Source organism: Colletotrichum higginsianum, chromosome 5 (genome assembly GCF_001672515.1).
Source record: "Colletotrichum higginsianum IMI 349063 chromosome 5, whole genome shotgun sequence".
Taxonomy (NCBI): domain Eukaryota; kingdom Fungi; phylum Ascomycota; class Sordariomycetes; order Glomerellales; family Glomerellaceae; genus Colletotrichum; species Colletotrichum higginsianum.
The window spans coordinates 1,122,925-1,149,717 of record NC_030958.1 but is presented as its reverse complement, the minus strand read 5'-3'; the positions used below and the strand labels follow the sequence as shown (position 1 = coordinate 1,149,717).

The following is a 26,793-nucleotide window of genomic DNA, read 5'->3' as shown; positions in this document are numbered from 1 at the left end:
GAAAATTTAGCTGCTCGGGTGTATGTGGAAGGAAGGAGAAGAAGGTGGAAGGTCTCGGCAGGTCCGTTATTTCCTGTTGTTTTAAGATCTTCCACGGAAAGAGACGGCGGCCAAAGGAAGGAAGAACGACAAACACGCCGTCCTGGAGGACGCCAACAAGTTGCTTCTGCTTCTCCTGGCGGGCAAGATCTGGAACAACGTATCCAGGTAGGGATAATAGGGGGTCTACCAACATGGCTGACATACTTGCCATATCCAAGCACTATAATGTCCTTTGGTTTCATTGTCAATCATTACACATTGAGTTCTTGGGGTGGGCACTGGAGGCATCTTGCTTGGCTGGCATTGAGGAGTAAGCTGCTGGCTTCTGGACTGCTTGATATGGCTCGACATTAGCCAAGACTTGCTTAATTCTGCGTGTATTTCCCTGATGAAGATTCACAAGGGAAAACGATTTCCCATGGGTTTAGCAAGAAAAACAAAAGACCCCTGCAAGCTGACGGTCACGATAATGCCACATGCCAGACTTTGTTGCCCTAGCCCTTATCAGCCCAGTCACCATCGTCTTCTTTGTTCTGTACGGGACTCATTTTTACCAAGTTGCTATCAACTGAAGAAGGGCTGGGATCTGAAGGGGGAAAAACAAAACAGTTGAAAAAGGGCAGACAGAGTATCCTGCTCAGGGTCTGCCATGGGTGTGTTCTTCCATCTTTCATGTGACAGACAGCCAGGGGATGCTGTCCGCCCATAGGAGACTACCTAAGCTGACATCGATCCTTCCATGAGAATTCCAAGCATCAGGTGTCCAATCCGTTTAGAAATGTGCCTGGATACACCGGCGGACCCGTCATTCCGGCTGAGCGCCCTGGCATAAAGGGTACAGTAAGCTTACTCCAGCCCGGCCGAAAGCGCATTATTGTCAGCCCTACCCGAGGCTGGAACAGGGTTAATCAGCATCTAGCTGTGAGAATTCGCTCCATATTGGGCGAATCGTCTGACAGACACGGGCTCGCCGTCGTCGTCGTCGTCTAACAATACTACCGCGCGCGTTCTTGCAAGGCTTCAGTTGAGATACGGTGAGCTCTCCACTCATTGTCAGAGACTCGGAGTAGAACCGACGATAGCCCGCCAGTAATTCCACGTACCTCGTACAGAAGCAGTGGCGAGTTAATCCCATCTGACTGCTAGTTGCGTAGAAACAGGCTGACGAGATTGGTGGCTGTGTCAGATATGCCTTCATTGATCTCGCGGGCGATAGAACCTGGTCAGTATTGGGAGGTTGGTAGAGTTGGAGAGTATCGTGCCAGATCATATATAAAAGCTGCCTTCTTCCAACCAAGAAAGAATACCGATCCAAAAACCCAAGCTCCTTCCCAGAAATCCAGTTCCACCATCTAGAAAGTTCATCACCACCACCAAATCCCAAGTCCCCCACCCCCCACCATGACGAACCATACCACCCCTCGTCCCAAGACCATGCGCGCCGTGGTCTGGGAAGGAAAACCCTACGAGATGGCCGTCAAGGCCGACATCCCCATGCCGCGCCTCCGGGAGCCCGAGGACGCCGTCGTCCGAATCACCACGTCGGCCATCTGCGGCACCGACCTGCACATCTACCACGGCATCATGTCCAGCCCCGAGGTGCCCTACCCCGTCGGCCACGAGGCCATGGGCATCGTCGAGGAGGTCGGCGACGCCGTCGACAACCTGCGCGTCGGCGACCGCGTCGTCGTCTTCGGCATGCCTGAGGACGGCGTCATCAACACCGATAACCAGATCTTCCCGGACCTCGCCGGCTTCGGCCTCGGCAAGGACTTTGGCGACCTCGGCGGTCTTCAGGGTGAGACACTTTTTTTTCTTTCTTCGATTACTTCGAGAGGCTTCCAGACATCCATCACTCTGGTCCCCCCAAGCCTTATAAACGCCTTTCAATGCTAACTTCTTTTCCCTTCCTCCCCACAGCCGAGTACGTCCGCGTACCCTTCGCCGACAGCACCCTCATCAAGATCCCCAAGAAGCTGTGTGACAAGGAGTGGCTCTTCCTCAGCGACATCTTCCCCACCGCGTGGGAGGGGCTCAGCTGGTCCGGCTTCCAGCCCGGCGACTCCGTCGCCGTCTTCGGCGCGGGCCCCGTCGGCCTCATGTGCGCCTACAGCGCCATCCTCCGCGGCGCGAGCCTCGTCTACGTCGTCGACCACGTGCCCCAGCGCCTCGCCAAGGCCGCCGGCATCGGAGCCGTGCCCATCGACTTCACAAAGGGCGGCATTTCCGCGTCCGAGCAGATCCTCCGCCTGCGCCCGGGAGACGTCGACCGCAGCGTCGACTGCTGCGGGCAGGAGTGCGTCAACGCCGAGATGAAGCCCCAGCAGGACTACATCCTCCGCGAGGCCGTCGCCGTCACCTCCGCCGGCGGCGGCATCGGCGTGCCCGGCGTCTACTGGGCCCAGGACAAGAGTGCCGGCGCGCCCAATGGCGACCGGATGAAGAAGAACATCAGCTTCCCCATCGCCGACTTCTTCATCAAGGGGCTGACGCTGAAGACCGGCACCGTGCAGGGCAGGCCGACGTTCGAGGCCCTGGTGAAGCTGGTCGAGAGCGGGCGGGCGAGGCCCGGCTTCGTTGTCACGGCCGAGTACGACCTCGACGACGCGGCCAAGGCGTACAGGCGGTTCGACAAGAGGCTCGAGGTCAAGGTGCTCTTCCGCGGGGTCGGCAAGGAGGGCAGGGATGACTATGAGTGGGAAGAGGAGAAGACGCACAAGGAGCCAGGCCACAACGGGACCGACAAGAGGTGAGCACCCCGTGCGGACTTGAGGATGTGAAGTGACTGACAGCTGACCCGATTTCAGCACCTCCGGCCGGGCCAAGCGGGCGAGACTTCATTGATGGTGTGTCGTGACTGACGGTTAGCCTGGTTTGTGTGGAAGACAAGACGTTTTAGATCGCCCTGGGATATCTCATAAAAGACAGATGGATTTTCCGTATGATTTTTGTTTATGCACACAACTCCCCGCCAATAATGCACATGCAACCAAAAAGTAAAAAAATGATCACCCAAACGCGGGCTTCTGGTCCGCGCCCTTGACGTCCGTCAGGTATGACACGCGGTCCTTGCAGTAGAACTCGACGGACGGCTTGCCGTCCAGGCTCGCCTTCCCCTCGTCCAACCCGCCCGCCTTGACGCAGGTGACGTCCGGCAACAAGTCCAGCTCGGTGTACAGGCTAGAGCCGCAGTTGCCGCAGAAGAAGTGCCTGTTGTTCTTGCCCGAGTCCCCACTGATGTCGTAGAACTTGGGCTCGCCTTTTCAAAGGTCGGTGTCAGCATTCGGTCAGACGTACACGCGGGACTCCGGACAAAGGAGAAAAGGAAAAGAAAACATGTTGTGACAACGGACCCTGAGTGACCTTGAAGGAGGCGCGAGGAACGACGGCGTTAGAGGTGAAGGCAGAGCCGCTCCACTGTATCGAGTAAGCTCTCTGTTACCACGACGTGCGTCATCGAAACATACCTTCTGGCAGTCTGTGCAGTGGCACAATGCCGTCGATTGGGGGTCCTCTGCGTATCCGTCAGCATGGGCCAGTTCTCTCTAATAGGGGAGGGGGTTTTCCATGTACCACTCTCGTATCTGATCGCCTTGCACATGCAGCTTCCCTTGAGACCCATGGTGTATGTGTTTGTGTGTGTATGTGTTTGTGTGTGTATGTGTCTGACGTAGGACTGTCGATATGTTTCGTTGATATGCGAGAGGTAGTTGATCCAAGCACAAGAAGCACAAGAGGGGTTGGAGAGCGCCTGATTACCGGTTTTATATGTGTTCAAGGCGTTCGGCTAATGCTAGTGCCGGTAACAAGGAAGCCGCGCCTCAATCTCTCTCCTCTCCTCTCCGTCATAATATTACAGGAAACGGAGTCCTGATGCGGGGTTTTGGTGCAATCGCATGGGCCCCCAGAGATGCAAACAGGCGAATCACAGCTCCAAACGTGCCCCGTCTTGCTTACACAATTTGATGGGTTCGGTGGACAACGTTGTCAATCCAAGGGCGTGAACCGCTGCAGACATTCGGCGTTTAGTACTGATTTATAGAGTATTTCTTCCCCCTCCTCGTCGTAAAAGAATCGTTATCGGACATAACGACGGGCGGAGTTCTGGCATGGGTCTTTGCTAAGAAGAATCCTGCAGCGTTGTTAACAAACCTCCGAGTGCGGATGTCAAAGGTCCGCAGCAAGGGGGGCTTCCGCAATGGTCGGGCTGGCGATCCGGTCGAAAACCGTCGCGTTTTGTTGTTCTCGACTCTCGCGCAGGCGGGAAGGGTTGGGGTTTTGGAAGCAGTTTTGATGCCGGATTCGAGGATAGTGTAACCTGAAGGGTCAACTATCTGTCCTCGGCGGTAACATCTGATGTACAGACACATTTATCAAGAAAGAGTGGGAACGAACCGCCGTCTAGGCAAGACAAGGGAAGAAATCAGGAATCCAGACCGGATCCTACTTGAATTCAGAGAGACAAACGTCTTCATATTTTAAAAATCACCATAAAACTTTCTCCGTCATTAAGCAACGACTATCAACCGTGGTATCGAGCGCCAGGAATTATCATCCATCACGTCATTACAAATACAGGCCCTCCCTTCCACTCATCACCTTGATTCAGAGGGCATAGTTCTCGGTGTGCAGGTAGATCTCCTCCAGCATATCGTCGCCCCAAATCGCCGCCTGCAGCCGCGCCACCGTGTTGGCGACGCCGACGCGCATGGCCGGCGGGCCGCAGACAAACACCGCCGTACGCCGGCCGAGGATGCCCCTTCCGTCGGCCCCTCCGGTGGCCCACTCTTTGAGCATATACCCGAGGTCAGGCCGGCCGTACTCGACCGACCAACCGCCGTCGATCTGGTGCGGCACAGGGAAGGCGAAGCGCATCAGGCTCTTTTGGAACTCAGTCGGCGTCTCGGGGAAGCCAAAGTCGAAGCCCGACGGCGGACCAAACGTACTAGTTGGACGGGGTTGGCCGGCGCCCGGGAGGTTGGTCGTCCTCAAGTGCGCCAATTCGGGCGGTCTCACGGGAACATCAGAGTTCCGCGGACTTGTTTCGGGCACTTTCCGAGGCGATGCCGGCGCGTAGTTGAAATGGGGTACCTCGCCCTTAGTGTTGATCGGGGGGAAGTGGAACTCGCGCTTCTTCGTGTCTTTGTCTCCCTCCTCGTCGCCCTCGCGCCCCTCGAGCTTTCGTAATGATTCTTCTTGGGCAGAGTACCGATGTGAGGGCGGCGGTCCCGGTGGTGGTGGAGGATATTGGTGAGGTTGTAGATACTTCTGTTGTGGCAGCGCCGTGATCTTGTCCTCCTGCTCGGCGCGCAATTCCTGCTCGCGGTCCGGGTCGCCCTGTGCCACCGATTGAATGAGAGCCGAGTTGCGCTTCGATGCGATGCCAGCCACGAAACCGTCCAGCTTGTCGTGGAATAGATGACTCAATGCTCGAGGAGCGGTGCGATCTACATCTCCCATCATCATGGCCCGGTTGCGCACAGCCGAGGTGACGAAGAACTTGCAGGTGACGCTCTCTGGGGGCGCGGATTCGCGGCAGATCCGGAGCTCTTCACGGAACCAGTCCATCGCCTCGAGTCTTTTGAGGGCCCATACCACGACCACCTTCCTCGTGATGGCCTTTCCATCACGCATACGCTTGATCAAGTTGAGCAATTGCGACATCAACGCCGTAATGCCGCTTCCGCCCGCAATTAGGATGCACGTGTCGAAGGCGGCAAGGTCCCTGCGCATACCCCCGTACGGACCGTCAAGGAACGCACGATACGTGTGGAATGGGCCCTTCTCGATGGCCATGTCGAGGACCTTGCGGGTGAAGCCGCCGTAGGGCTTGAAAACAAGGATGCAGTCTCTGTAGTTCTCGCCGTACTCCGAGGGGAAATCCTCGCTGCAAAGCGACGAGATAGTAAAAGGGTGGTTGTCGAAAAAGGAAACGCCTGGCATGCGGAGGTAGACATACTGGCCCGGCTTCCAGCGCATCTGAGTCGGAATGGTGACCTTGATGGCGTTTTCGGCAAGGAGGCTGATGGCGGCTTCATCGCCGACCATGAAGCTCAACCGCCACGGCCTCGTCCAGTTGAGGTTGACCAGGCGAATTAGGTAGCAGAGAACCCAGATGCCGACCGTTGCCCACAGGTAGTCCCAGGACGCCAGGTAGTTCTTGGTGTGCCAAAACAAGAGTCCGACATACACCATGCCAACAGGCACGTGGAGCATGACAAAGACTTCGTATGCGATGCGGCGGATGAACGGCAATGACGCGACGCAGAGCCAGACCAGGGGAACGAGGCAGGCAATGCCCGTGCCGTAGATGACACCGCTTCCACCGTCGAAGAGGCGTGAGAAGACGTCCATGCCACCATCGTCCCAGACCGGCTGGACGTAGAAAGGGATCGTGTGCACCAAGGACAGGATTAGGCAAAGGTAGCCTGCCCAGCGGTGAAAGACGTTGAGGCGCTCGGGACCAATACCAATGAGGATGGACATGACGTTGGCCTTCATGCTGGTCACGATGATCCAGGGCGTAAGGGCGACGGCAATCATGCCAGAACGGATAGCAACGGGCGGAGAGCCGAATTGGATGCTTTGCCAGTAAAGCGGTTGTTGGAGGAAGCAGTAGAGCGTCACGAAGGCCAGGGCGATGAGGCCACAGGCGACGACAGCCAGCGAGGAGAAGGTGAATCGGTGGCTGCCCCAGACAAAATCAGGAATGGGCCGATAAAAGACCCAGCGGAAAAGGGCCAGTGTGTCGTTGACGAAACCAACAGAGGAGAAATGGGCCCTGGGTTTGAACTGCTTCTCTCCCAGTCCATCGGAATCGGGAAAGAAATGCTGTGCTTGCCCCGTGTGGACTGCGTGGGCGTAGTCGGGGTCGGTGTTGTATAAGTTGGCGTAGTATTCCTCCACTTCTTGCTTGTAAATGGCCTGCCGGATCTTGTCCTGCCAAAAGTGCCAGAACCGCATGAGCAAGACCGTCCCCATGAGAGCTAGAGCGAAGTAGGTCCATCCCATTCCATACTTCCCGGACTTGTCCCACGGGTCCACCGTCAAGGCTTCTATTAATCCAGGCGGGCTATCGGGCTTGGGAGTAATGGCTATGCGTTTGACCAGTTGCACCGCTGTTTTGCTAGCAGCGTCTGCCATCTCGCGGATTCGAGTAGCCATGGTTTTTGGAGAGGTGGGAAGCTCAAGTTAAGCTACGCGGTGAAGCGCGCAGATGATTGTAGGTTATGTCGACATACGGAGCGGGTTCTATCGTGTGATTTTTTGACGGAGTGGCGCTTTGTTCGCCGGCTGGTCTCGCCACAAAAGTTCTCGCCCGGGTCGAGCGAGTTCGGCTTCTGAAGCTGCCGTGGATGACAATGGTGGGGGGGGAATACCGGATCCCTCCCAGGCGGAGGCGTGACTATGAGTAGCAGAGGCGGCGATGCTACGACGGTGTAACGAGAGACGGGGCAAGTAGATGGGCAGGAGCCTGCCCGTTCGCGAATTCAGGGCACCACCAAGGGATATATGGAGGTGAGATCAGAGACGATCCGGACTGAAGAGGTCCCAGTGGCTCGATCCTGGGTGTGTGGGGAGCGCGATGAGTGCAAATGTCGACAGTATCCGAGCCGTCACGCTGCTTGCAAGTGGTACAGCCGGGATGGATATGGGTATTCAATCAAGGCTAAGAGTATAGTGGCAATTGGGAGAGTTGGTGGAGGATGAATGGGTGGTGATACGACGGCACATATGCCATGTGGATGGGTCAAATGGCTGCGGCCGCTCTGGGATCGTGCTGTGTGCAATCAAGGAGCAGAAGAGGGACGGAGGGCTTCTTTGGCTGGGATGGGTAAATGTGAAGGGCATCAGGCCCAGCGGCTGACCGTACTTTAATATTGGCTGGCCACGATTCTGGCCGTTCCCCGCCGGCGGATGTCACACAATGCAGGCCGGTGGGTGGGCGCTAGAGATGTGGATGCCATGCAGGAGAACACTGCACGCACGCTGCAAGCTCTTGGGCCAAGGGTACGCCGTGTGGTCGGCAGACAATTATCGAAGATGGCGAGCAGGGGTAAGGAACGGGATGGATGCGTTGGTGCGTTGGTTCCGGTGCCATGAGTGTGATCGGCCCAAGACACGAAAGATGCTTGTGGTTGCTGGTGTAGCTGGTGTCAATATTCGTATGTGGTGTGCTCTAGGCATCCGAAGAAGGACGGGGAATGAAGGCAAGACGAGGTAGCAACGTCTGATGAAGAACTTGGAACTTGGAAGCTTGTGTATCCGGAGCACTCGATCGAACACGGTGAGCGTGGCCTCACACAGCAAGAATGCCGACACCACTCATGACGACTGACATTGGTGCTTGGGGCGTCAGTCCTCTCTGCAGGTTGGTCTGTAGGTGCAGTCATGCGAGGAGGCAACACGAGGACGCCAGGGTGGTGATTCCCAGATCCTCTTGTGCCAACTGTCATTGGGGAAACGTGGGAACGAATAGAGATGATCAATGACGGGAGGATACCGCCAGATGCGACCTCTGCGGCTGTTGGTCAATGCCATGCCGACGTCTCCATCGGCAGCCAGGCCGTTGGCCATGTTGCAACGGTCATGAAGTCGCTGCATGGCGAGGCCCTGGAGAAACTGCACGAGCAGTGTGGACGGACGGGCGCACACATGGTGAAGAGGTGCAGAGGTGCAGATTGGGGGCGGCTGATTTCCTTGGTTCTGGCGGTGGCGGTCGAATGGGAGGCTAGCGACGCCGATGTGACGAGAGAGAGAGAGAGAAAGATGAAGTGAATTGTTTGTTGGTGCCTTCTGTGGTGTACAAGGTAGGTATGGTGGTGAATGGTGGTGAAGAGGTGGAGGAGGGAAGGTGATGTGACGGGAAACACCCGGTGGGGAACTGTGATTCGCGGGTCTCGGTGAGGGAAAGCTCCAGTGGGGTTGCTTCCCCGTCAGTCCCCTGATCGTGACGGGCGGTAAATTGGGAGAAATGATTGGCTGAGAGAGATGTGCTGCCCCCCCCCCCCCCCCATTCCACAATGCGAGTCTGTGCGCCCTGAGCTGCTAGCATGTCAGATACGTACCTATCAGCCCGTGCGAATGGCAGGCACGCACCAACCACTGCCTCCTTCTTTCCCTTGTCTTCTTGCCCGATGAAGCTTTCCGGCCCAAGCTCCTGCCGCTATCTATCCAACAACACCAATATCAACACCAACACCAACATCAACATCGGTAAGTCATGTGGAACATGGAACATTGTCAACACATCACCATATTGACAGGTTCTTCCGTTTATTCCCTCTGCTGTCTGTACCCTGCTCCTTCAGGCATGATGCCACCTCCACCCTCACCTCTGTGCCCCCTCCCACTGACCGGTACCTGACTTCTGCAATGCAGCCGAATTCCAGAACAACAGACCGGACTTCCCTGCGACCCAGTACCATCACCGCTGGCCGTGGCTGCGGCCACGCTGTCGGCCTCTTGATCTGGGCCGCGGAAGCTCGCCTCGTTTTCCGCCATCCGGTCAAGTCTCCGGGCTACTCGCGACATGGGATACTACCCACTGACAGTGACAGTGACAGTCAAACCAACCGAGACGAGCAAGTCCCGATCCGGAAGCCCAGATTGCCATGCATCCCAAACAAGCCAAACTAGCCAGCCTCAGACCCCCGCCGCCCAGAACCGCCAGCCGCCAATGAACCTTGGCCTAGATGTGATGCAGCATCTGCTCTCCATCCCGTCTCTGGGTCTCATCTGGAGGGTGGACCTGGCGAGATAGATGCAGGCCCGCCTCTCGGCCAGTTGCTCCATCTCCGCCGCCTAGCAAACGGCATCTACTCCATCTGCCCACCTTACGGCCCATCGTTTTGATGCATGGCGCATGACCCAGGCGCAGACAGAGACGCAGACGCAGACGCGAGCACATCACCTTCTTTGTCACCAACCGCCAAGAAGCAAACAACCAAAATGCGCGCCAGTTCCAATGCCAGGCCGCAAAGCCGCGAGCAAGCATCCCAGCCCGAGCCGGGTCGGGTCACCCGCTCACCCGCCTGTCCCGGCCCTTGGCCTGACGCTCGATAGCCGCGGTGTCATTCTTTCCTCAAGGGGGAATGGACGTGGTGACCAGGTCATTGAAATTGATTTGCACTACGGCTCTCTATCGTCTTGGGATGGCCAGTCGGTCACTATAATTTTTCTACCCCATTCCGAAGTATCCACCGTTTCTCATCATAGCAAGGGACGAGGCAAAATTCTGTCGATCCCGGCTGTAGTTTCCGTACCCGACATAGTCATCCGATTCGGAGTCGAAACCACTGCCATCGCTTTCGTCCTCAAGCTCATGACCGCTTTGGTCATCGTCTTCGTCGTTGCTGTCGTCCTCGTCGCTGCTGTCGTCACTACTGCTGCTGATGTCATCTTTCTTGAATGCCTTCCAAGCCTTTGCATCCTCATCCAGCCAGCCTTCTTCCTCCATCCGATATCTGCAATGCTCACTCATGTACTCGTCATCACTTCTCTTCTTCTCCCTCGCTTGTTCCAAAACCTCATCATAGTTCATGAGCCTGCAAGAGACACCCAGCTTCAGAAACATGGCCAGCAAAGTCCGCATGCGGTCCGCCGTCTTGCACGACGTGACAAGATCCATGTTGAACCATGTCGTCTTGCTCTTCTTCAACACGTCCATGTCAATTTTGCCGCGTAGCTTGTAAGTGCAGGCGTACATGTGACCACACTCAAAGTGATCGAGGGCCAGTTCCTCAAAGTTGGGAAACGCTCCCCGCTTGACCTCGCTGGCCAGCCATCGCCAGTCCTTCATGTTCACGGCAGGCTTGGGGTATAGGTAAATGTCGGGTCTGATGCTCACTACGCACAGGGCGCGCAAAGATGGTGGCAAACTTCGCAAAGCACACTTGGCCCCCGTACCCAGGGCTATCTCGAGCAGGGTGACCCTTCCAAGCTTGTGAAAGACACTCAGCGGCGGGGCAGCCTCGATGTGCAGCGCTCTCAAGGTATCGGCATGTTGCAAAACGGCTGCCCAACCCGGGACTGGCTTCTTCCAATCGCTGGACCTGGGACCGACCTCGTCATCGGAACGGCGAGGCTCAATCGTCAGCTCTCGCAATGCCCGACATGAGCGAATAATGGGCGCGACTGCCTCGTCGGGCAAGTACATCCCGGTCCAGCTGGGGCTCGTGACGCCGACGAACAACTCTTTTTCGCCCACTGCAGCATCATTTCTCGAGGTACGACACGATGCCACCGCAGTCTCCAACGCAACGCAACGCAGCACAGCCTTTTATGCCAGGCACACAAGACCAAACCATCTCGTAGTCTCCAACGCAAACCCCAACCTATCATACAAGTGGCCTTGTAGTGACGTGTGTCTCTAATCATCCAAGGTAGTCAGGTCGTATCTCGGATTCCGGGGCTTGTTGTAGTGTTACTTGAGTCTTTTCCCGGGGTAGGTTTCTACCTACCTACCTAGTTCGTCACAATGATCCACTCCAGGCAACCGTCCAATGCGATTCGATGGGTGACTAGTCGGCCCTCTTCTTCTGCTTCTACTTCTTCTTCTTCATCTTTCTTCACCCTTCTTTGATATTCTGTAGCTCGGCTCCCGAAGCGGACACGCTATCGGAGTACTTGATTTCGACGTGGAACCCCAATTCGAGCGGTTGGCCTTTTCTAGAAAATTCTCTTCAAGGATCTCGAATCGCCAGGATTCCGAGAGCCTTCTATCTCTCCAACCCCGATTATCATGCCAACCACCCCCGCTCTAGGCCCGGACGGCGGATCAGAGGCCCCGAACACCCCGAAGCCGACGCTCGGCCAGCTGGTCTCGGCCTACTCCATTCTTCCCACCCTCGCAACCTGGCTTTCGACCGTCGACCTCTTCCATCTGGCCTTGGCCAACCGCGCCTTCCACTCGCACATCCTCGGCTCCCCAAACGTCTTCGCCGTCCTCCGGCGCCGGTGCCTCTGCGACGGCCGCGGTCTGGCTCTCCGCCAGGCTTACAAGCCACCGTATCGCAAGCTCAAGCAGACGGGCGGGCCCAGCAACAACCAGAGCTGGTACCCCGACGAAGAAATCGAAGTGCGCGTGTTCAACGCCAAGTGCGACGAGGCCGGCGCCCTGCCCTGTCTCCGGTGCGGCATCAACGTCTGCGAGGAGTGCCGCTACTACCCGCGCGCCTCGCCCGTCGAGTCGGACCGGCGCCCGCACCTACGAGAGTGGGGCAGCCACGTCTTCAAAAACATCTTGTGCCTGTGCGACGGGTGCGATGCGAGAACCGAGGCCGAGGTCGCGGGGCAGTTTCTCAACGAGCTCTGCGACTGCGACAGCTACAGGCGCTGGATCTGCACCCGCTGTCGGCGCCAGGAAGACGTGGACTACTACGAGTACAAAGAGAAGCGCATGCTGATGGAGTGGGACTTGGATAACTCGTGGGATTCAGAGGTTCCATATCCGCCTTCCAAGATGATGCAGGATCACGCCTTTGATTGTGTGGTCAGTAGCAGCATTTCTCTCTTCATTATAAACCCCCCACAGCATCTTTTCATGGGTTTCTCACAGACTCGTACTCGTTTCTCTATCACACACACACACAGAAAAGAATACAAGTCTCGTGTTCCAGAACTAACGAGGCGTGATGAAAGATCTGGTGTCAATGTGGCGCCGTGGTGCCCGAGGATCAACGACCCAGGTGCATCTGGTGCAAAAGACGACATCTGCCGGAAGACCGGTGGACTCGGGAATACGAGGAAGTGGGGATGTGGCTTCCATTCTTTGAAGAAGTATGTTCAACCATTGTTGCCTCTGGCAATTCCGAGACAGCCCAGTACTGTTGTCGTGTGAAGCTGACGCCCGAGGGCTGCCTAGGATCCAAACTATCCTAACTGGGTCACGGGAACGAATGAATATCCAAGTCCCTATCCGAGGCTCGGGTACTCCCGTCCTGGCGACGATGTGGACTCCAGCTAGGCCCCGGCTTCTATCATGGTAGCCCCCGGTTTGGTGTTGTATCTTTTGTAGTGACTCACGACAACGGACACGAATAATTCCAACTTGCAAAATACGAGCGAGCCAAATCTCATGTGTCAAGAAGACGGGGTTTTCTTTCATCTTGCGCCAAGAGCATTGGCGAGACACACAGGTGATCATTGAAATCATACCGCCAGGTTTTGCCATGGGAGTCAACAACCAGCAACCCTTAACCTATGCGTCCACACAACAGCCGAATCGCGTCACGCAATGATATCACATCGGCATCGGTGCTCATTTCTGACTGAAAAAGGCACGCCCGCGTGCGGCGTGATTTCGACGGTTTCATTGCTTAAACTTCTGCTTCATTTCACCGCGCTCCCGCACCAGGTCGGACATCTTGCCGCCCACATCGGACCCCAGCGCCTTGAACCCCTCGACGACTCCCCGACGGTCGCCCTCGCCCAGCTCCTGGCTCATCTTGAACTTGCCCTGGAGCCTGTCGATGGTGATCTCGATGCCGACGATGGCCATCCTCGAGAGCTCGACGTACCGCTCGGGGGCGTCCGTCACCTTCCACGGCCCCGGGCGGCCGCCCTCGCCCGTGTATCCCATGACGGACATCTCCCCGAGCTGGGAGAGGTCGTGGATCTGGCGGGCCAGGAAGCCGGACGTCTCCTCGGACTTGGCCTCGTAGTAGATCCTGGCGCGCCCGTAGGCCTGCACGGCGGCGTAGTTCCAGGTCGGCACGACCTTGCCTGTGGTCGGCTTGGTCTCGGTGTAGAACTTGGGCGTCACGTAGTGGTGCGTCGGGGCCGTGAAGAGGACCAGCACCTCCTGGTCGAGGACGTCCCCGGTCCCGGCGCGGTTCTCCGCCGACAACGACTCGATCATGGTCTTGCTCTGGGGGTTGGCGCGCGCGATGTGGCCCCTCAGGACGCCGAGCTCGGTCTCGCTGGAGTCATCCTGGACGTCAAGCACCCACGGGATGTGGCTGGACTGGATAAAAGGCTGGGTTGCCGAGGGGATGGCCGTGGTCAGGACCCCGAGGGGATATTCCTTGATGAGCTGGCGAAGAGCCGGGATGCTGTTTTCTGCGTGGACTGCGCGGAGATACATCTTGAAAGGCTGGCAAAGGTGAAAGAAGTTTGTTGGGAAATTACTTTGCGGGAGGCGTGTGAAAAAGTTCGAGGTGTTGTGGCTTCATACCACTTCGTGCCGCGGTTCGTGGTTGAGTCATTTGGCGGCGGATTGCATCGGCCCGCCCGGAGGCTTTTGCAGCACCGGCTGTCTCATTCGGTTGATATGTATAGCGAAGGGCGTACGGCCCACCCCCACTACCGCCGGTTCCCGGTGCTCAGTTTGGCAGTATTCGCCTAGGGGGCGAGCGAGTGCTAATCAGCTATCAAGCGCCACATCAAAAACTTTGACTCGCTGTTGAGGACTTCCTACAGCACCCGCAGCCAACTCGTTCGTAGTGATGCTTGGGCTGCCCCTGGGTGTTGCCGCTGACGTTTCCCCTATTGAGTATAGCACACTGACAAATTACAATGCTTTCCTCACTGCCAATTTGTGTTGACGGCGTTGGGGATTCAAGCGCATGCCTGAATCCGGTACTTTTGCAGGTCTACACTTGGGCCCACTAATCGCAACCAATTGAGACCACCCTAATGGCATTGCACCTTATTCGGAACCGGGACTGAACGAGGTGTCAAGGGTACAGAATGTGAGAGTGGGGCGAAGCTTGCCGGCCGACCGGGCCGGGCCGGTGGGGGGCCCGGACATGGGCCGCCCCCTCCCCCCCAGAGTGGCTTTACTGCAGAAGGTGTGCGTCCACGACGAACCGTTCGAACTAATGCCAGCCGTGGTTACAGAAACTGCATCGAAGTGACAATAGCCAAAGGCCTCTGCCAAAGGATGTGTTTTTTTTTTGTTTTTTTTTTGGTCATAGTGTTCATTGAATTCGGCGGTATCAAAGCCGCAATTGCTACAAAGTACAACGCCAATATCAAACATCGTTGCCCCCCCAAGTCCCCCTCTACCCTCCCCCCAGGGCCCACATGACGATCTCGAACCTAATCCACACGCGAAATCTTGAAGCCGCCGGGGATGCGCTTCTGGAACACGCCTTCCGGGTCGTACTTGGAAGCGACCTTGCGGATGAAGTCCACGTTGGCCTCGCCGTACGTCTTGAGGGGGTTCTGGCTGGGGTCGGCGTAGTTGAGGTACCGCCAGTCGACGTCGCCGCCGGCCGAGGCGGCGAAGCCCTCGATCTGCGCCGCGGCCGAGGCCATGCGGGCGCGCGCGACGGCCTCCTGGGCTTCGGTGTTGACGGTCACGAGACCGAGCCAGAGGATCGCGTTGTCCGTTTCGGCGTCGAGGCCGAGAACGTTGCCGCCGCCACGCGCCCGGCCGATTTCGGCGAAGTAGGTGGGTAGGGGCTGGAACACCATCTGCGTGGTGAACTCGTCCGCGCCCACGGCCTGCTTCATCGCGTCCACGAACGCCTGGTGGGCGTCGACGGCCCTGCGCAGGATGGACGCGTCGTTCTTGAAGGTCAGGGTGAACCACACGGAACTTGTTTTCCCGTTAGTGTCGGAACTCATGTTTTCCCGAGAAAAAGGGGAAAAAGAAGAGGAGGAGGAGGAGGATGAGGAGGAGGAGGGACGAACCGGCTCCCTGCAGGGATTTGGGAGTTCAACGCCAGATCCGCCATGCTCCGGTGGGTCATCTCGCTGCTGATGGCGGGGATCCTGTTGATCTTGGCAAAAGCAGTCGTGTTCGAGTTGCCCTGGGTGTTGACGCGGGACGCGGCGATGAGGACGTCGTCGCCCATGGCCGTGTTGTGGGTGTAGACCACGACCATGGCATCGTCGGCCAGGGACTGGTCGTGGTTGGTGAAATCGACAACGGCATCCACGACATCGTCCGAGTTCTCCTTGCTCATGAGGCGGATGCCGGTGTAGAGATCCTTGGCGGGCAGCGCCTCCATGTCGAAGCGGGTCACGATGCCGAAGTTGCCGCCTCCGCCCTTGAGAGCCTTGTACAGATCGGGGTTGGTCCTGTCGTTGGCATGGACGACGGCGCCGTCCGCGAGCACGACCTCGTAGTTCCTGACCGAGTCGGCGCCGAAGCCCATGCGGCCCGTGTAGTAAGAGTTGCCGCCTCCCAGCAGGAAGCCGCCGACCCCGACGCCGCCGTCGCGTCCTCCGGCGACGGTCACGTTGTGCTTGAGCAGCGCGGCAAACACGTCCTTCCAGTGGTCGCCCGGCCCGACAGAGGCGAGGTTCGTGCGGGGGTTGTAGGATGTTTGGTTGAAGTGGGCCAGGTCGATGGTCACGCCGTTGGCGATGTTGTTCGTGCCCGCCCAGTGGTTGTGGCCACCGCCACGGACGGCCATGTGCCAATCGCCGGTCCCGGACCCGGCCTTGACCAGGGTGGTCAACGTCCTGGAGACCTCCTCGGTGTCGCGGGGCTGGAAGAGACACCATGGACGCAGCCGGGCACTGACGGACCAGTAGGTTGCGATGCGGGCCTCGTAGCCCTCCTCGGTCGCAGCAACTAGCCTATCTCCCAAGCCGGCAGCAATCAGAGCATCACACTGTTAATCAGTGAGTGTCAGCAGGATATGGCCAGAGGAGATGGTGTGTTCTTAACATAGGTACGATGCATCGTTAAGAATGTCATGGGTCAAACCAGTGTTCAGCGTTCATGTACGTTGGAGAAGGTGGATGCAGATGAGAGAAAAGGGCAAGCTTGGCATACTGGTGGAATCCCGGTGCGCGGTGTCGCCGAGGCTTGGGCGACCACGTTTCCAGGCTCGTGGTTCTCGACTGCCGCTGCCAAACCAACACTCGGGAGAAGCAAGGGGGACGCGGCAAAAAGGCTCGCGGTTATCCCTCCGGACCACATGGTAGTATTGGCGGCCGTGTATCGCTCCAGAGTGGATGTTTGAGTTGTCTCGACAGCCTAAGGGGGGTCGAGTGCAGCACGAGCTGAAAGAGACCCTCGAAACTGGGAGGCGGCGGGTGTGAGGAGGAAAGCCACGAGCCGGGATTTCTTACCTGGTAGCACAGGTCTTATACACGAACGACACCAGGGCGGATTCTCAAGGTGGCACCGCAGTGTACGTATTGATACGAAGACATGGTAAGAGAAACGCCTGCCTGCCTTGTACGAATGCACCGTTGACGACTTGATCAATATCAAGATTATCAAAATGCATCATGATGGGTCTGCAAGGCGCAGCGGGGACATCGGGTTCGATCAACGGCTGGTTTTGCCCGTTGCGCAATGTGACCAGGATCCTCCATTCCAGGGCGGCATCTGAACAAACCGTTCCGGGGTCCATCGGTCCAGACCGCATGGAGTGGAACAAGTATGGATGGGATCTTCAACATGGCGTGATTTCATTCTTGTTGGTCTCGGGGTTGCAGGCTGGCAGGGATACATGGAAATTTTCAGCCAAGATGTTTGCTAGCATGTTGATGGCGGCGCCTGCACAGGAAACCGTCGACATCTCCTCTCTGTAAAGGTGTTTCTTGGTCCGTTGCATGTGGAACTTGCAAGGACGGAACCCACTTGCCGGCTGTTCCTGACTAGGATGTCGGTCTCTTGCTCGAGTCGTTGCTCGTTGCTCGTTGGTTGTCGATTCTCGTGCCGTTCGTTACTCATTGCGTCCTTCACATAATTTATGGACCCCGACTAGGGCAAGACTTACCGCCACCTGAGAACCAATTGAGGTCGAGAATGACTCGATACTGAAGTTTGGCGGTGATCTCTAGCACAAAGTCTCAGAGAGTTGATTACTCGGGGCATGCTGAGCATGAGATAGGACTTCAAATTCGCCTCGGAACTATGGTGTTGCCGTTCGGTTGCACCTTATGGCTCAAGACTCTAAAGGTTTTTGGGGTGGGAACGCCATGATTCCGCAACCCTCGCAGAAAACATCGCAAACAAGATGCAACCAGGCCCGAAGCACAAAGATGCCCGGGGACATGGTCTGTGATGCTCGTCAATATCCCCGAAGATGTACGGAGCATCTGGTGGGACGGCTGGCCTCGCATCGAGGTCGAGCGTTCCATTCTCACCAGAAGTGGTGAGCATTCAACACAAGTCATTCTGCTTGGCGTTGTCATTTCCAAACCAGCTACTGCGGCGGCATGAAGTCCCTCTCAGTCATTGGAGGGAAATAATTAAAAATGGGACATGGGTGAGTGAGCAGATGAGGGGCGATACAGGGCAAGACGAGATGATGCGACAAGGGCTCAAGAGGCAAGCCTTCGCGTTTGTTTCGCCACGGTTTATAATGAGCTCCCAAGGCCCGAGTACATTTGCGCTGGGCGTCTTCGAAATCCTGCGTCTTTTTCTTCAGCTATCTGTCGCCAACGCCCCTTCAAAGCGATGTTCAACACTTCTGGCGTCACAACAGCTCTTCCTGCACCCGAAGGCTATGTTGTGGACTTTGGCAACACGCAAAGGCGTAGTGTCCTGGAGACATTTGTGACCCTGAGCGTCGGCGTGGTTCTTGCTCTCCTCTTCCCGTTCCAGAGACTATATGTCAAGATAGTCATCCGAAAAAGGTTTGGCGTGGATGACGGTAAGCTTTTGAACAAGAGGAATAAAACTCCCACGAAACTCTCCTTGCCATACTGATCACTCTGATAGTCCTCTTATTGGTTGGATGGTTAATTTAAGGTTCCTTTTGTTTTTTTTACCTTTCTGTCTCTTTCTGGTTGTTCCAAACATAAAACCTTGCATTCAAGCTTTTGCTGATGCCGAACCCCCGGGGTTGCCTTTGTCTGGCAGGCTTTTGAATCGTTCATGACTCTGACAACTGATCATTACAGGCATGTACCATCGGAATCCAGGCGCTGATGTTAAGTGAGTCGCTCTCGGGGTCCATGAATGTGGAAGAGCTAGCATAGCTAACTCGACACTCAATTATAGAGGCTGCAATGGATGGGTATGTGGGAGTCCATGGCTGGGAAGTCCCCATTGAAAAGTTCAAAGACTTTACCTTTGTACGTTTTCTCTCTTTGGTCATCTCCTTTCCCACAACTTTGATTGACAATAGTCCCGCTTCGCAGTACAACAGCTACATGAACCCCATCGTCTACGCAATCCCACCCGGGGCCTGCAAGATGGTCATTCTCATGTTCTTTCTCGAGATCAACAGCAGCACAGATTGGTTCCGACGGACCGTCTACTTCACCATGTTTGTGGTCGTTGGCTCCAGCCTCGGAATACTCTTCAGCTCCATCTTTCCGTGCAATCCTATCCAGTCCGCCTATGATTTGGCGACGCCTGGAACATGCATCGATACAGTAGCTACCTTCAAGGCGACTGCCACTTTTGGCGTCATCACGGACATGATGATCATCTGTCTTCCAATACCCATGGTGTTAAATCTGCAAGTGTCCACCAGAAAGAAAATCGGCCTTCTCTCTCTCTTTGGAATTGGCTCAGTGTAAGCTGCAGGGTAGAAGAGCGGTGCGAAATCTAGAGCTCTGACGCTTTGGGTTTAGGACTGTCTTCACCTCCATTGTCCGCCTCTACCTGCTCATCACGATCCTGAACGATCCTGACCAAACTTGGGGAGCCATTTTTATCAATCTTTGGGTGTGAGTTGATTCCGTACCAGTCAGGTTATTTTTCAAATTTGACTGAGTCGTTTCTGGGAATCGGAGCTGATTAGCAATCTCTCCGGCAGTGGCGTCGAAGCGAATCTGCTGGTCATGTGCGCCAGCCTTTCTACGCTGCGCCTGTTCTTCCACTAAGGTACGTTATTAAGGCGGTCCCTCTTAAGGTCGCACAGGTACACAATATAAAGAAAAATACAGTAAAAAAAATACAGCATAAGTATTATGCCTAATACTAAATACATTATAAGGTTTCTTTAGAAACTTAGTATTATAGAGGCTTCTAAGCCTATAACTACTCTATTAACTAACCTTGCATTTAGGTAGCTAGCTTTAATTATAAGTCAACATACCCACTTTTGGAACACCCCCTCATTTGGAACACCCAGAATGAAGCTATCCCCAACATCACCACCATCTTCAATTAATTATTGACTAGGCCTAGATGCCACCACAATACAGCTTTCAGCTTCACTAGGGGTATCAGAGTCGCTGGATTCATCTGTGATATCCTCTTTTTCGCCAGCCTCAATCTGAGCCTTCTGGATGTCCTCAATATTGGCGAACTTGGTGTTTGGGTCGATCTGGACTGTCCTTCTTTTCCTTGCTGCAGTATTGGTGACTTGGGCCTGCAGGAGCTCCAGCTTATGCTGGGCAGTAGCCAGCTCATAGGCCTGCTCGCTGAAGCCTTTTTTCACCTTCCGGAATAGAAGGCGTTGAGTGAAGGCATCATTCTCTAGCTCTGTGAATAGCTTCAACTGCCCAGCCAGATCCTTCATCTTCCTTGGCGTCGACCACACTACTGCAGACGACGCAGATGCCCATCCTTCAGCTTCCTTGCCTTCCTTGCCTCCAGACTGCCCTTTGCTGACCTGATCTGAAGATGCTGATGGCTTTGGTGTTGTTGGGAGTAGGAGGGAGCTCATCAGAGGCTTCGCCATAGAGACAGGCCATAACCCTGTCCATTTCCAACCACTTCTGATGTTCTGCATCGTCATACCTGCAGTACGAGCCTTCTGATAACAGCCTATAAAGTTCCTCTTGCCTACAATAGTAGAGTCATTCCACTGACTAAGGTATCCAAGCTCCTTCCTATAGGCTGCCTTTACAGGGCTGAAGACTGACTGGTCAAGTGGCTGGAGCACATGGGAGGTATGTGGTGGTAGGAACAATAGATGGATGTTATTAATATAGCAGAGCCACATAAAGTCCGTCGTTGTGTGACTCCCATGGCCATCAACAACCAGCAGTCTGGCCTCCTCCTTGCCCTCCTGGCCCTCCTTGCCCTGGGAGGCAGTCTGAGGGATAGTCTGAGGGATGAAGACCTTCTGCAGCCATTCAACTGCAGTGTCGTCTGTAGTCCATCCATTCTCTGTTGCAGTGAACTGCCATCCTTCATAAGGGCCAAGGTCTAGAGGAAACCACTGCTGCTGGACTGTCTTGCCCTTATATATAATGAGGGGATCAAGGGCATGGCCCAGGGCAGAGATGCATTCGATGATGGATACCCATGCCCTTGATCCAGGCTGTTTCTTGCGTACAGACTTCGTCTCAGACATGCCCAGCACCAGCCCATTAGATCCCTGGCCCTCAAGGATACCAGTCTCATCCATGTTGTATCTATTGGATGGTTTAATGCCCTTGACCTCTGGTATGGCGAGGAGTTTGAACCAGTCCCTGATAACCTCAGTAGATGCTCCATTAACACGTCTAGAGTCAATAAGGCGACTTCTCTGGACCTTGATAGATGGGTTTCTCTTTAGAAAGGCATGGATCCAGCCCTTTCCTATAGGCTCCTTGTCCCCCATAGCACAGAGGATTCGTTCTGCGAATGCCCTCACTTGTTGATGGGTTGGGGCAACACCAAGGGCATGCTGGATTCGCACCCATTCAGCCAACTTAGCCTCCTGGTCAGGGGAAAGCCTCTGAAGGTCTGAAAATGCTGCTGCCCTTGCCTGGGTGCCTGTGAGACGGTTGTGGAGGGTGGTAATTGGGATGCCATATTCGCGGGCTGCCTTCCTTAGGCTTTGGCCGTCTGAAACAGCCTGGATTGCCTGATTGACTTCATACTCGGTATACTGGGCCATAAGGCAGGAATAAAGGTCCTCTGAAAAAATGAGGTTATTTGCATAAGGTATGAAATTGTTGTGATAGTTCGAAGTTGGAGGAAGTAGGAGGCTGGTGGTGGGGTTGAGGCATTTTTAGGTGTTCCAAATGAGGGGGTGTTCCAAAAGTGGGTATGTTGACTTAACCCTAATAAGTATACTAGGGTATATTAAGATTAATATTGCAATGTATTGCCTACTTATTCTTATAAACTATTATCTAGTACGCAAGTTTACATAAGATAGCTAAATCTAAATAAAAATGTCTACTCCTCAAATTACTATTCTCTTTAGTAGTTACAATCTATTAGTTAGCTTCTTATCCTATACTCTAAATAAGCTGGATACTAATGTCTAATAAGCTTAGTAACTAGTACTAATAGCTAAGAGGCTAAGCCTTTATAGGCTGCCTATATAGGGCCTACTTATAGGCTCTAGGTCCCTAATGGACCTAGAAGTAGTAGCTCTATTAGTATTTGCAGTAGAGCTATTCCTACTTAAAGAATTAGGTCCTTAAGACTAGATTTGCAATACTGCAACTGTATTTAGAGTAATCCTTAATATACTCAACTTAGGGTACAGCTTAATAAGAGAGCTACGCAAAGAGATTAATAGTTTAAGGCAGTAGGACAATTTCATTAAGGACGTCCTGTGCGCCCTAATAATAGTGACAATAGTTATGTAATGGGTAGTAGTGCCAGGGTTGGCGGGCAAGGATGGTCATAGGAGCAAGGCAGCTAGACTATGAATGTAATACAGTCCCTAAGAATACTATGTCCCTTCGAAAAGGGGCCTGTTCTTCCACACTGTTTCTCTAAAGCTCTTCTCCTCCGGTGCAGCTACAACAGGCCAATCCGGAGGATTCTCTGGCAATGCTCTGCAGACTATTGGCGGCACTGGCGGGGTTGGTTCGGGCCCCAACCGTTCCCGTTACAGCCGTTTCGACCGTAGTCAGAACGAACCTGCATACAACCTCGACGCCTTTCATGTGCAGATTAAAAGCGGGCCAGGAGATCGGGATGACGAGCAACCGGGACGCAGGAGCTCGATAGGGGGTGTTCATGACCCTGACAGTAGCAGCGAGAGGGGAATCATACAGACGACCGAGACCCATCTACACTACTCAAAAACATAGCGTGCGGCACACTGCATCATTCACAGGCTGAGCCTTTTCTTTTCTTCTTGGTAAGCTAGCGTTTGTATCTTTTGACTATTGTGATGCGTAGATATGACTAAATATCACTCGTCCCAGAGCTTACATTGTGAAGTTTTAGCAACTCGGATGGAATGAGCCCGACAACTCAGCGCTCCACTAGGTAATGAGTGGCTATAAATGGAGACCGAAGCTAAGTAGAATGAACCAGAACGGGCCTCTACCTACGAGAAAGCCCATGATTGGAAACCGTATTGGCCGAGTATGGCTTGTAGTAGCCTTGTTTGATTCTACCGAACGCCGAAGTCGTTGATGTCTCCCTTGGGGTGCCATCTCCAACAAGAACCGTGTGCTCTAGCACTCCCACCATTCTCATCATGTTCTGCTCTTGTTGACCGGGTCGTTCAACAAACCACAAGCAGAGGTGCTGGTCTGAACACGCCCGCATCATAGCGTCCAGTCAAGAGTATTGCATCAGTTTCAAGGGCATTCGCTGTGACACAGGCTTGAAGCCAACCACGTAGAGCTGGATTCGTAGAGTGTTCTACTCTTGCACCTGTTCAGAAAGTGCCCCTTTCTTGCTTGGAATCATAATTTGCCATTGGAATAGACGCAAAGGTCAACATCAACGACAGCAACCCACCTCTGGAGACGCAGCCTTCATCCATACTACCCCGCATAAAGAAGTGCCTCCATCCACAATCCCTGCTTCTAGGACGCGGAGGGGGGACTGAAACCTTCAGTGCCCGTTACTACCATCAACCTTACCTTGTAAGTCAGAACTTGGTGTGCCACAGAGGCACATACCGAAAGATACTTCTTTGAGGGACCTAGTTGCGAAGCTTTAATTGACAAACAACATCCAGGAGCACTCACTCATCATGATGAGCAGCTTCGCCAACCCTCCCCCCCTCAAAATCTCCCTTCGTCAACCCCGCAAATGACTCGCCCGGTTTTACCGAGACGGATCGCCCACCGGCTCGTTCTGATCACCAACGGCCTGACCATCTGGAGCCGAACCAACAACGCGGTGTCCTTATCCGACGTCGTCGCCGTACTGGCCCGTGATTTCCCACCAATGGGCCTCTGCCCAGTGCTGCGATGCGACCTCGTCCAGGATCTCCCCCGCACATCGCCCAAATCCCCGACCTTTCCCCACGCGATCTTCCAGCGGCCTGGACGCCAGACCGCTTTGCGGTTAAGTCACGGTAGGCACGCGTTGCCCCCGGGGGTCCGGTCCTTTTCCGACGAACGCGGGGTTGTTAATCTATGACAACCTATTTTCCGACCTTGTTTATCGTCTCTTCAAAAAAAAAGGGAGAAGGCTGGTCTCTCTTAACGGTATGCACCACCGGGGACGAAACTTTTAGTTTGATCTTTATTTTAACTTTTCCGTCTGATGAGGGTATTCACCCGAGAAGAAGTGGGAATACCCTCGTCTCCACTTGAACTGCATCGCCCGGGGTGGGTGAGACGGCGGACCGTCCGAAGCCTTTAAGATGGGGAACGCTGCCCTTCCAGCTTCTCGTTTCGGGACTCAAGCACATGAACGGACCGCATAGTGTCGTTGCATCGCATATCTGACATATCTCTCCATCATGCGTTTCTCCCAAACACTCGGCCTGCTCGCAGCCGTCACCGGCGTGCTCTCCCACGGGATCGAGCTGCCGGCCGGCGTCCCCAGGTCTCTGGAGGAGTTCCGCGAGAAGCACCCTTACACGGCCCCTTCCCACGGGTGCCGTAAGACGATCCAGATCCGCGCGTCCAGCAACGCCACGGACGACATCTCCGAGGACTTTAAGAAGGGTCTCGAGGAGGCCAACAACGGCGGTACCTTGTACCTGCCCAAGGGCAAAACATTCGTCATTGCAAAGGCCCTTGACTTGACCTTCCTCAACGACGTTCACGTCCGATTGGAGGGCGAGATCAAGGTAAGATCTCGTGTGGAAGACAAGACTCGTGAAGCTTCTCTAACACGCCAATGCAGTTCACGGATGATGTCAAGTACTGGCAGGTAGGTGGCGCCGCAGGCCCTGGCTTGACTTGTCCTGAAATGTTGACACTTGCTTTCAGACAAACGCATTCACCCATCCTTTCCAAGTGAGCCTCCGCCCCCTCTCTAATTCTTGACTATATGAAACTGACTCAATGGCGCAGAGATCTATCATGTTCTGTAAGAAACGAACCCATCTTATTTGCTCATCTCCAGCGTACTTATGAGACCTTTTTTTTTCTTCCAGGGAAATGGGGCGGAAAGGATATCAAGATCTATGGTGATGGTGTCATCAACGGACAAGGGTAATGAGGATCCCGGCCGCTGGAAGCTCTCCAACAAACTGAACTGACACCTAAACATAGCCAACGCTGGTGGGATGAGTTCAACTCCGGAATTGGATCGTGAGTGAGCCCTCCTTTTTGACTCTCTAGATCTTGTGCTAACGACTTTCAGAATCCTCGTCAGTCTTTAATCACCCCCCGCCATCGACCAAAGGCTGTCGTCAAGCTGACACTCGTTCCAGAACCCTAACAACAAGTACCTGCGACCTATCCTGTTCTACGTGGAGAACACTACGAACTTGGAGGTCGAAGGCATCCACATGAAGGACGCTCCTTGCTGGACCAACTTCATCGTCGGATGTAAGTTGTCTGACTGACCCGTTTGAGCTGCGCCGCCTGTGCATCTTTTTCGCTAATGCCACATCAGCGAGCAACATTGAGTACAGAGACGTCATCGCCACCGCCATCACCAACAACGGCAGCATCATCCCCAAGAACACCGACTTCTTCGACTCGCTGGACGTCCAGGACGTCAAGATCGAGCGCGTGTGGGTCAACATTGACGACGACTGCTTCTCCCCCAAGTCGAACAACACCAACCTCTACGTGAACACCATGTACTGCAACGGTACGTCGAACCGCATAAAGCGCCATCCGTAGCCTTCGGCTGACTTACTGACTTTCGCAGGTACTCACGGCCAGTCCATCGGATCTCTGGGCCAGTACCCCGGCGAGATGTCGTTCGTCAAGGATGTCCACATTGAGAACGTGTGGATGTTGAACGGAGACGTAGGTGCATGCGCCTCTCTCTCCAAGCCATGGTGATCTGACTGCGTCCTAGTACTCTGGCGCCCGCATCAAGACCTGGGCCGGCCCTAACGTCGGATATGGCTTTGTCGACAACATCACGTACAAGTAAGCTATTCCCGCGTCGTGACCCAAAGATCCTGGCTGACTGTATCGAAAGGAACTTCTGGGTCGCCCGAATGGACTACGGTATCATTCTCGATTCTTGCTACTTCAACGTGAGTTTGCTGCTCTCCTTCGTCCTATTTTCAATTTGAGACAGGAGGCTGATTTGACAACAGATCAACGAAACAACCTGCGAGCAGCATCCGTCCGGAATGAACGTCTCGAACGTCCTCTTTGAAAACTTCACCGGCTACACCAGCGGCATCTACGGCAACGCCGTCGCCAAGCTGACGTGCTCGACCAACCCCGACGCCGTCTGCCACAACATCAAGTTCAAGAACTTCAACGTCACCTCGCCCTGCGGCGGAGAGCCCGTCGTCATCTGCGACGGCATCGACGGTGGCCTGGATGCCCCTTGCGTCAGCATCGACAGCGACGAGGCCAAGGCTGCTCTGGCGGCCAAGTGCCAGACTCCCCTTGCCCCGATCAACGAGCATCCGTGGTAGAGAGCCTCGCAAATTCTTCGAGTAGGGATTCCAGATGGGGGGGGATGTGAATGTTTCCTGGAGGGGTCTCACACTAGAACTAGAAGTTTTTTTTGCTGGTCTTGAAAAGGGTTTTTTTTTTTGCATTCGGATCCATGTAAATACAGCGAAAAAGATGTTTATGAACGGGGAAGTTCTCTTCCGCCACCTG

General features: G+C 54.8%; 9 protein-coding genes across 9 annotated transcripts; 4 read left to right on the top strand and 5 right to left on the bottom strand.

Moving 5' to 3' along the window:
- Positions 1 to 1,443: 1,443 nt before the first annotated feature.
- Positions 1,444 to 2,795, top strand: CH63R_07276 (Alcohol dehydrogenase GroES-like domain-containing protein; the record flags this gene model as incomplete). Its single annotated transcript, XM_018302251.1, has 2 exons — positions 1,444 to 1,840; positions 1,963 to 2,795. 2 exons carry the CDS (start codon positions 1,444 to 1,446, stop codon positions 2,793 to 2,795), a joined length of 1,230 nt encoding a protein of 409 aa, XP_018157029.1.
- Positions 2,796 to 3,050: 255 nt separating this feature from the next.
- Positions 3,051 to 3,664, bottom strand: CH63R_07275 (Glutathione-dependent formaldehyde-activating enzyme; the record flags this gene model as incomplete). The annotated part of the gene is made up of 4 exons (XM_018302250.1): positions 3,051 to 3,301; positions 3,396 to 3,459; positions 3,510 to 3,556; positions 3,616 to 3,664. 4 exons carry the CDS (start codon positions 3,662 to 3,664, stop codon positions 3,051 to 3,053), a joined length of 411 nt encoding a protein of 136 aa, XP_018157028.1.
- Positions 3,665 to 4,647: 983 nt separating this feature from the next.
- Positions 4,648 to 7,206, bottom strand: CH63R_07274 (Ferric reductase like transmembrane component; the record flags this gene model as incomplete). The annotated part of the gene is made up of 1 exon (XM_018302249.1): positions 4,648 to 7,206. One exon carries the CDS (start codon positions 7,204 to 7,206, stop codon positions 4,648 to 4,650), a length of 2,559 nt encoding a protein of 852 aa, XP_018157027.1.
- Positions 7,207 to 10,222: 3,016 nt separating this feature from the next.
- Positions 10,223 to 11,200, bottom strand: CH63R_07273 (F-box domain protein; the record flags this gene model as incomplete). The annotated part of the gene is made up of 1 exon (XM_018302248.1): positions 10,223 to 11,200. The coding sequence occupies one exon, from the start codon at positions 11,198 to 11,200 to the stop codon at positions 10,223 to 10,225; it is 978 nt and encodes a 325-aa protein (XP_018157026.1).
- Positions 11,201 to 11,785: 585 nt separating this feature from the next.
- Positions 11,786 to 12,668, top strand: CH63R_07272 (uncharacterized protein; the record flags this gene model as incomplete). Its single annotated transcript, XM_018302247.1, has 2 exons — positions 11,786 to 12,535; positions 12,642 to 12,668. 2 exons carry the CDS (start codon positions 11,786 to 11,788, stop codon positions 12,666 to 12,668), a joined length of 777 nt encoding a protein of 258 aa, XP_018157025.1.
- A 686-nt stretch (positions 12,669 to 13,354) lies between these two features.
- On the bottom strand, positions 13,355 to 14,128 carry CH63R_07271 (Transcriptional regulator; the record flags this gene model as incomplete). The annotated part of the gene is made up of 1 exon (XM_018302246.1): positions 13,355 to 14,128. The coding sequence occupies one exon, from the start codon at positions 14,126 to 14,128 to the stop codon at positions 13,355 to 13,357; it is 774 nt and encodes a 257-aa protein (XP_018157024.1).
- Positions 14,129 to 15,084: 956 nt separating this feature from the next.
- Positions 15,085 to 16,921, bottom strand: CH63R_07270 (FAD binding domain-containing protein; the record flags this gene model as incomplete). The annotated part of the gene is made up of 3 exons (XM_018302245.1): positions 15,085 to 15,586; positions 15,682 to 16,610; positions 16,775 to 16,921. 3 exons carry the CDS (start codon positions 16,919 to 16,921, stop codon positions 15,085 to 15,087), a joined length of 1,578 nt encoding a protein of 525 aa, XP_018157023.1.
- Positions 16,922 to 18,412: 1,491 nt separating this feature from the next.
- On the top strand, positions 18,413 to 19,788 carry CH63R_07269 (Integral membrane protein; the record flags this gene model as incomplete). Its single annotated transcript, XM_018302244.1, has 4 exons — positions 18,413 to 18,608; positions 18,959 to 19,478; positions 19,537 to 19,632; positions 19,722 to 19,788. The coding sequence occupies 4 exons, from the start codon at positions 18,413 to 18,415 to the stop codon at positions 19,786 to 19,788; spliced, it is 879 nt and encodes a 292-aa protein (XP_018157022.1).
- Positions 19,789 to 25,505: 5,717 nt separating this feature from the next.
- CH63R_07268 (Glycosyl hydrolase family 28) lies at positions 25,506 to 26,603 on the top strand (the record flags this gene model as incomplete). The annotated part of the gene is made up of 6 exons (XM_018302243.1): positions 25,506 to 25,545; positions 25,613 to 25,813; positions 25,874 to 25,974; positions 26,027 to 26,100; positions 26,153 to 26,210; positions 26,274 to 26,603. 6 exons carry the CDS (start codon positions 25,506 to 25,508, stop codon positions 26,601 to 26,603), a joined length of 804 nt encoding a protein of 267 aa, XP_018157021.1.
- Positions 26,604 to 26,793: the final 190 nt, after the last annotated feature.